General features: G+C 50.7%; 1 protein-coding gene across 1 annotated transcript in view; it reads left to right on the top strand.

Annotated features, from left to right (window-relative positions):
* Positions 1–9,422, top strand: part of LOC308240030 (cAMP-dependent protein kinase catalytic subunit PRKX-like) — a gene marked incomplete at its 3' end in the record, with an annotated part of 43,208 nt that extends 33,786 nt beyond the window's left edge. The window contains 4 exon segments of the mRNA XM_080652928.1: positions 3,381–3,438; positions 7,584–7,661; positions 9,296–9,390; positions 9,392–9,422. Coding sequence (XP_080509054.1) covers positions 3,381–3,438; positions 7,584–7,661; positions 9,296–9,390; positions 9,392–9,422 — 262 coding nt within the window.
* Positions 9,423–9,751: the final 329 nt, after the last annotated feature.

Genomic DNA, 9,751 nt, shown 5'->3' with positions numbered 1-9,751 from the left:
GTGGCCATATTCAGCAGGACACGTCGGAATTATATGGACTTCGCTTAAACGATAGTTAACCTGTTTTTTGGGGGGGTTGGTTTTGTTTTTTTTCCTTTTTTCCCCCAAAAGATATTTCTTGTATCTCATTCCTTTTCTTTTTGTTTGTTTGTTTTTTTTTTTAATATATTTTTACTAGAGGCCCGGTGCATGAAATTCGTGCACGGGGGTGGGGGCAAGGGGTGGGGGGGAGTCCCTCAGCCTGGCCTGGCCTGCACCCTCTCGCAATCCGGGACCCCCTCGGGGGATGTCTGACTGCCTCTCGCCATCCTGGACTGCTGGCTCCTAACCGCTCGCCTGCCTGCCTGATCGCCTCTAACTACTCCCCTGCTGGCCTGATCGCCCCTAACTACTCCCCTGCTAGCCTGATCGCCTCTAACTACTCCCTTGCTGGCCTGATCGCCCCTAACTGCTCTCCCCTGCTGGCCTGATCGCCTCTAACTACTCCCCTGCTGGCCTGATCACCTCTAACTGCTCCCCTGCTGGCCTGATCGCCTCCTAACTGCTCCCCTGCTGGCCTGATCGCCCCTAACTACTCCCTTGCTGGCCTGATCGCCCCTAACTACTCCTCTGCTGGCCTGATCGCCCCTAACTACTCCCCTGCTGGCCTGATCACCTCTAACTGCTCCCCTGCTGGCCTGATCGCCTCCTAACTGCTCCCCTGCTGGCCTGATCGCCTCTAACTACTCCCCTGCTGGCCTGATCACCTCTAACTGCTCCCCTGCTGGCCTGATCGCCTCCTAACTGCTCCCCTGCTGGCCTGATCGCCCCTAACTACTCCCCTGCTGGCCTGATCGCCCCTAACTACTCCCCTGCTGGCCTGATCGCCTCCTAACTGCTCTCCTGCTGGCCTGATCGCCCCTAACTGCTCTCCCCTGCTGGCCTGATCACCTCTAACTACTCCCCTGCTGGCCTGATCGCCCCTAACTACTCCCCTGCTGGCCTGATCGCCCCTAACTACTCGCCTGCTGGCCTGATCGCCCCTAACTGCTCTCCTGCTGGCCTGATCGCCCCTAACTGCTCTCCCCTGCTGGCCTGATCACCTCTAACTACTCCCCTGCTGGTCTGATCGCCTCTAACTACTCCCCTGCAGGCCTGATCGCCCCTAACTACTCCCCTGCTGGCCTGATCGCCCCTAACTACTCCCCTGATGGCCTGATCACCCCTAACTACTCCCCTGCAGGCCTGATCGCCTCCTAACTGCTCCCCTGATGGCCTGATTGCCCCTAACTGCTCTCCTGCTGCCCTTATCACCCCTAACTACTCCCCTGCTGGCCTGATCGCCCCTAACTACTCCCCTGCTGGCCTGATCGCCCCTAACTACTCCTCTGCTGGCCTGATCGCCCCTAACTACTCCCCTGCTGACCTGATCGCCCCTAACTACTCCCCTGCTGGCCTGATCGCCCCTAACTACTCCCCTGCAGGCCTGATCGCCTCCTAACTGCTCCCCTGATGGCCTGATTGCCCCTAACTGCTCTCCTGCTGCCCTTATCGCCCCTAACTACTCCCCTGCTGGCCTGATCGCCTCCTAACTGCTCCCCTGCTGGCCTGATCGCCCCTAACTACTCCCCTGCTGGCCTGATCACCTCCTAACTGCTCCCCTGCTGGCCTGATCGCCCCTAACTACTCCCCTGCTGACCTGATCGCCCCCAACCGCCTCTGCCTCGCCCTGCACCCTGGACCCAGGATTCCCTCCTCCGGCCGGTCGCAGGCATCCAGGACCCAGGCCGGCTTCACCCTGGCTGGCCACAGCCGCCGGGGACCATGGGAAGGCGGATTCGGTCGGGCCGCAGCCTGGCTGGTCCCCATTCCTCTCTCCCCATTGTGGAGTTCTGAGCCGTTACGGTGTGACGACCATTTGTACATTGGCTCTTTATTATATACTAGAGGCCCGGTGCATGAAATTCGTGCACAGCAGGGGGGTGTCCCTCAGGCCAGCCTGCACCCTCTCCAACCTGGGACCCCTCGAGGGATGTCCGACTGCCAGTTTAGGCCTGATCCCAGTGGGCAGTCGGACATCCCTCTCACAATCCAGGATGGCTGGCTCCCAACTGCTCACCTGCCTGCCTTCCTGATTGCCCCTAACCGCTTCTGCCTGCCAGCCTGGTCACCCCCTAACCACTCCCCTGCCAGCCTGATTGATACCTAACTGCCCTCCCCTGCAGGCCTGGTCACCCCCAACTGCCCTCCCCTGCAGGCCTGGTTGCCCCCAACTTCCCTCCCCTGCAGGCTTGGTCACCCCTAACTGCCCTCCCCTGCAGGCCTGGTCCCTCCCAACTGCCCTCCCCTGCTGGCCATCTTGTGGTGGCCATCTTGGGGGCAGGATCTTTGTCCACATGGGGGCAGCCATCTCGTGTGTTGGAGTGATGGTCAATCTGCATATTACTCTTTTATTAGATAGGAAGATTGATTTCAGAGAGGAAAGGAAAGGGAGAGAGAGAAACATCCATGATGAGAGAGAAACATGGATCGGCTGCCTCCTGCACATCCCCTACCGGGGATCAACCCGGTCATGTGCCCTTGACCGGGAGTCGAACCCGAGACCCTTCAGCCCGCAGGCCAACGCTCTGTCCACTGAGCCACACCGGCCAGGGTGACTGTTAACCTGCTAAGGAGTCTCGGCTGTCATCGACGCCTTCCCAGATCAACGACATTTTCAATTTGCACGTCAACGCGTTCGGGTTATGGGACGAGAGAGGCGTGGTTGGGGTGTGTCATCCACAGAGAGTCCCCCTTAATGAGTTTAGCTGAGTTTTCCCTTTCCTCTCCCGCGTGAATTTGTCTCGTTCTTTCCATTTCTGTGTTGTTAATTCTCATCGGAGGATTTTTTGTTTTTCCATAGATTTTTTTAGGGAGAGTGGAAGGGAAGAAAGGAAGGAGAGAGAGAGAGAGAGAGAGAGAGAGAGAGAGAGAGAGACATGGATGTGAGAGAGACACATTGATAGGTTGCCTGCTACATGCGCTCACCGAGGCCGGGAATCGAACCTACAACCCCTGTATGTGCCCTTGACCGGGAATCGAACCCAAGACCCTTTGGTGTTTAGGCCAATGCTCTGACCAAGACCAGGACTAGTCTCATTCTTTTTTTTATTTTTTAAATATATTTTTATGGATTTCAGAGAGAAAGGGAGAGAGAGAGAAACATCCATGAGGAGAGAGAATCATGGATCGGCTGCCTTCTGCACGCCCCCTACTGGGGATGGAGCCCACAACCCGGGCCTGTGCCCTTGACCGGGAATCGAACCCGTGACCTCCTGGTTCACAGGTCGACGCTCCATCACGGAGCCACACCGGCCGGGCTGTTGAGTTTTTATCATTTTTCATCCTCTTTTTCCCCACAGAGACCTCATTAAGAAACTGCTGGTGGTGGATAGGACGCGGCGTCTGGGCAACATGAAGGTGAGGGTGTGGACCGTGTGGGCTAAGCGGTTGGTTCTCACGGTGCGTCCCCGTCGTGCGACGCCGTGCATTTCTGTGTGGAGAGAGAAACGGGGGTGCAGGCTGCCTGTGGAATCCATTCGCGGCCAGATTTCAGATCTCGGATTCGGGGTCCACAAAGTTCACCTCGGTCTACACCCGTTTGCTCTTGTGTCCGAACAAGCAAATGACTCAACGGTGATCGATAAGTGATTAGTTATCTGTCATCACTCTACCTATCATCTATCTATCTATCATCTATCTATCTATCTATCTATCTATCTATCTATGTATCTATCTATCTATCTAATCACCCACTCACCCAATTCCTTAATCTAGTCATCCTTCATCTCTATCTAGCTATCATCTATCTATCTATCTATCTATCTATCTATCATCTATCTATCTATCTTTGTATCTACCTACCTATGTATTCACCCACTCACTCAATTCGTTAATCTAAGTCATCCTTCATCTCTATCTAGCTATCATCTATCTATCACTCAATCTACTATCATGTCATCTAACATCTATGTATCTATCTATGTATCTATCTATGTATCTATCTATGTATCTATCTATCTAATCACCCACTCACCCAATTCCTTAATCTAGTCATCCTTCATCTCTATCTAGCTATCATCTATCAATCAATCTACTATCATCTGTCATCTAACATCTATCTATCTATGTATCTATGTATATATCTATCTATGTATCTATCTATGTATCTATCTATCTATCTATCTATCTAATCACCCACTCACCCAATTCCTTAATCTAGTCATCCTTCATCTCTATCTAGCTATCAACTATGTATCATCTACCTATTAATCAACCTACTATCTATCATCTATCAATCAATCTACTATCATCTGTTTGTCATCTAACATCTATCTACCCATTTATCTATTCACTCACTGACTCAATTCATTATTCTAGTCATCCTTCATCTCTATCAGTCTATCATCTATGTATCATCTGTCAGTCAATCTACTATCTATCTATCTGTTATCTATCAATCAATGTACTATCTGTCATATGTCTGTCGTCTCACATCTATCTATCTGTCTATATATCTATCTATCCATCTATCTATTCACCCACTCACCCAATTCATTAATCTAGTCATCTTTCATCTCTATCAGTCTATCATCTATCTATCATTTATCAATCTATCAATCTACTATCTATCATCTGTCTGTCATCTAACATCTATCTATCTATCTATCTATCTATCTATCTATCTATCTATTCACCAGCTCACCCAATTCATTAATCTAGTCATCCTTCATCTCTGTCAGTCTATCATCTGTGTATAATCTATCAATCAATCTACTGTCTATCATCTATCAATCAATCTACTATCTATCATCTGTCCTTCATCTAACACTATCTTTCTATCTTTCTACCTATCTATTTTTATGTATTTACCCAGAATCATCTCTTCTTCTACTATCTGTTTTTCTATTTGTCTCTCTCTCTCTGTGTATGTATGTATCTATCTACCTATCATCTATATTTCAATCTATTGATCTGTCTTTCTGTCTATCATCTATCTAGATATCATAATGCCTTAGGATCTGTACTAGAGTTTGGACGACTCGAGGGTCAACTTCACGTCTTTCTTGCTTTCTCTTAACCTCACGTAAGGTAACACCCAAAAAGAAAGAAATGCTGATGGATTGTTTCTACTTTTTTTTTCTAATCCTGCCATGGTGGCCATCCTTCATTTCCTATGGGGGATAGATATTGTCCGTCCACGTCTAAGTCCAACAACACATTATCTGTTGGGTGTTACCTTACGTGAGGTTAAGAGAAAGCAAGAAAGACGTGAAGTTGACCCTCAAGTCACCCAAACTCTAGTACGGATCCTAAGGCATTATGATATGTAGATAGATGATAGACAGATAGAAAGACAGATCAATAGATTGAAATATAGATGATAGGTAGATAGATAGATACATACACAGAGAGAGAGAGAGACAGATAGAAAAACAGATAGTAGAAGAAGAGATGATTCCGGGTAAATACATAAAAATAGATAGGTAGAAAGATAGATAGTGTTAGATGAAGGACAGATGATAGATAGATTGATTGATAGATGATAGAGACAGTAGATTGATTGATAGATGATAGACAGTAGATTGATTGATAGATTATACATAGATGATAGACTGACAGAGATGAAGGATGACTAGATTAATGAATTGGGTGAACTGGTGGATAGATAGATAGATAGATAGATAGATAGATAGATAGATAGATGTTAGATAGATAGATAGATACATAGAGAGATAGAGAGATAGATAGATAGATAGATAGATAGATAGATAGATAGATAGATAGATATTAGATGACAGATGATAGGCCGACGCCGTAACCACTGTGCCAAACTGGCCACAATTGCAAAAAGAAAGAAATGCTGATGGATTGTTTCTACTTTTATTCCTCTAATCCTGCCATGGTGGCCATTCTTCATTTCCTATGGGGGACAGATATTGTCCGTCCACGTCTAAGTCCAACAACACATTATCTGTTGGGTGTTACCTTACATGAGGTTAAGAGAAAGCAAGAAAGACGTGAAGTTGACTCTCAAGTCATCCAAACTCTAGTACGGATCCTAAGGCATTATGATATCTAGCTAGATGATAGACAGATAGAAAGACAGATCAATAGATTGAAATATAGATGATAGGTAGATAGATAGATACATACACAGAGAGAGAGAGACAGATAGAAAAACAGATAGTAGAAGAAGAGATGATTCCGGGTAAATACATAAAAATAGATAGGTAGATAGATAGATAGTGTTAGATGAAGGACAGATGATAGATTGATTGATAGATGATAGATAGTAGATTGATTGATAGATGATAGACAGTAGATTGATTGATAGATTATACATAGATGATAGACTGACAGAGATGAAGGATGACTAGATTAATGAATTGGGTGAGCTGGTGAATAGATAGATAGATAGATAGGTAGATAGATAGATAGGTAGATAGATAGATAGATAGATAGATAGATAGATAGATAGATAGATGTTAGATGACAGATGATAGGCCGACGCTGTAACCACTGAACCAAACTGGCCACAATTGCAAAAAGAAAGAAATGCTGATGAATTGTTTCTACTTTTATTCCTCTAATCCTGCCATGGTGGCCATTCTTCATTTCCTATGGGGGACAGATATTGTCCGTCCACGTCTAAGTCCAACAACACATTATCTGTTGGGTGTTACCGTGAGTGAGGTTAAGAGAAAGCAAGAAAGACGTGAAGTTGACTCTCAAGTCATCCAAACTCTAGTACGGATCCTAAGGCATTATGATATCTAGATAGATGATACACGGATCGAAAGACAGATCAGCCGAAACCGGTTTCGCTCAGTGGATAGAGCGTCGGCCTGCGGACGGAAGGGTCCCGGGTTCGATTCTGGTCAAGGGCATGGACCTTGGTGGCGGGCACATCCCCAGTGGGAGGTGTGCAGGAGGCAGCTGATGGATGTTTCTCTCTCATCAATGTTTCTCTCTCTCTCTCTCCCCCTCTCCCTTCCTCTCTGAAATCAATGAAAGTAGATTGATTGATAGATAGATGATAGTTAGATAGAGATGAAGGATGACTTAGATTAATGAATTGAGTGAGTGGGTGAATACATAGGTAGGTAGATAGAAAGATAGATAGATAGGCAGATATATAGATAGATAGATAGATAGATAGATAGATAGATAGATAGATAGATGATAGATAGATGATAGATGGATGGATAGATAGATAGATAGATGTTAGATGACAGATGATAGGCCGACGCTGTAACCACTGAGCCAAACTGGCCTCAATTGTTTTTATTGATTTCAGAGTGGAAGGGAGAGGGAGAGGGGGAGAGAGAGAGAAACATCCATGATGAGAGAGAAGAGAATCACAGACCAGCTACCTCCTGCACGCCCCCTCCTGGGGATCGAGCCCGCCACCCGGGCCTGTGCCCTTGACGGGGAATCGAACCCGTGACCTCTTGGTTCCTAGGTGGACGCTCAGCCCCTGAGCCAGGCCGGCCGGGCGAGGAGGATGTTGGGAATATTTTTCCTCCCACTCTGTGCCCTGACGGCCTGCGTGTCCTTTCCAGAACGGAGCCGAGGACGTGAAGCAGCACCGCTGGTTCCGCCTGGTGGACTGGGACGCCGTCCCCCAGAGAAAACTCAAGGTACAACCAACGTCCAAGGGGACCCCCCCCCCCCACTCGGGCCTCCCCCACAGGAAGGGACAGAGGCCTCTGACCCCTGCCACCGCTTGTTCGGGGCGGACACACGATGGGTGCTCTCAGACCGTCCCCACGCCCCGTGGGCCGTTCTGTGGCCGTCGGAGGCTAAGGAGGCAGATGGACGGGTGGGAGGGTGGGAGGCGGGGTGTCCGCCGGGGGGATGGGTGGGGAACTGGCTGCTTTTTCTCGGTCGCTCTGGGACCACACTCTGCGTATGGGGCCACACTGTGGGGTCAGCCCCGCCTACATTCTAGGGGTCAGCCCGGCCCTCACTCTGGGGTCAGCCCCGCCCACACTTTAGGGTCAGCCCCGCCCACACCCTGGGGTCAGCCCTGCCCACATTTTAGGGTCAGCCCAGCCCTCACCCTGGGGTCAGCCCCGCCCACATTTTAGGGTCAGCCCCGCCCTCACCTTGGGGTCAGCTTAGCCCTCACTCTGGGGTCAGCCCTGCCCACACTCTGGGGTCAGCCTTGCCCACATTTTAGGGTCAGTCCTGCCCTCACTCTGGGGTCAGCCCCACCCACACCTGAGGTCAACTCAGCCTACATTCTAGGGTCAGCCCTGCCCACACTCTGGGGTCAACCTAGCCCATACCCTGGGGTCAGCCCCGCCCATACCCTGGGGTCAGCCCCGCCCACATTTTAGGGTCAACTCAGCCTGCATTCTAGGATCAGCCCTGCCCACACCCTGGGGTCAGCCCCGCCCACATTTTAGGGTCAACCCTGCCCATACTCTGGGGTCAGCCCTGCCCACACCCTGGGGTCAGCCCTGCCCACATTTTAGGGTCAGCCCAGCCCTCACCCTGGGGTCAGCCCTGCCCCACACCCTGGGATCAGCCCCGCCCACACTTTAGGGTCAGCCCCGCCCTCACCCTGGGGTCAACTCAGCCTACATTCTAGGATCAGCCCTGCCCACACTCTGGGGTCAACCTAGCCCATACCCTGGGGTCAGTCCCGCCCATACCCTGGGGTCAGCCCTGCCCACAAATGGGGTCAGCCCAGCCTACACTCTAGGGGTCAGCCCCGCCCACATTTTAGGGTCAGTCCCGCCCACACCCTGGGGTCAGCCCCGCCCATACCCTGGGGTCAGCCCCGCCCATTCTCTGGGGTCAGCCCTGCCCACACTCTGGGGTCAGCCCTGCTCACAAATGGGGTCAGCCTAGCCTACATTCTAGGATCAGCCCCACCCACACTCTGGGGTCAGCCCCAGCCCACACTCTGGGGTCAGCCCCGCCCACACCCTGGGGTCAGCCCCGCCCACACTGGGGTTAGCCCCGCCCACACCCTGGGTCAGCCCCGCCCACACTCCCATGTGGATGAGCCACAGAAAGTCACAGGTGCGGACGAGGTACAAGCACCCAGATCCCCGCCGTATCCTCCTCTTTTTAAAAATTCATTGTTTTTTCACTTTTCATTTTATTATTTCTTACTATTTTTTCCAAATAACCCGTTATTGTTGAAAGTACGGCACGGGTCCCCTCCTTCACCCCAGTGACCGCCTCCCGCCCGCCCCCACCCACCCTCCCAGCCTCACCCTCTCCTCCTAACCGCACCCCTCATCGTGGCCACCCCTCCCAGCCCCCGATCGTGCCCAAGGTGCGAGGCGAGGGCGACACCTCCAACTTCGAAGCGTATCCCGACAACGACTGGACCACGGCGCCCCCCCGCGTCCCCCAAGGAACTGGAAGCCTTCAAGAATTTCTGAGGGCCACAGCCTCCCCGCAGGTACAGCGGTTCAGGTCGTTATTTCAGAGAATACACAGCCAGGCCCCGGCCGGTGTGGCTCCGTGGATAGAGCGTCGGCCTGAGGGCTGAAGGGTCCCGGGTTCGATTCCCGGTCAAGGGCACATGCCCGGGTTGTGGGCTCGATCGCCAGGAGGGGGGCGTGCAGGAGGCAGCCGGTCCATGATTCTCTCTCCTCATGGATGTTTCTCTCTCTCTCTCTCTCTCCCTTCCTCTCTGAAATCAATAAAACTATATATTTAAAATCTATACTAATAAAAGGGTAAGATGCTAATTAGACCGGGTCGACCA

This window comes from Plecotus auritus, assembly GCF_963455305.1.
Source record: "Plecotus auritus genome assembly, chromosome: X".
Classification (NCBI taxonomy): domain Eukaryota; kingdom Metazoa; phylum Chordata; class Mammalia; order Chiroptera; family Vespertilionidae; genus Plecotus; species Plecotus auritus.
This window is presented reverse-complemented; position numbering and strand designations above follow the sequence as displayed.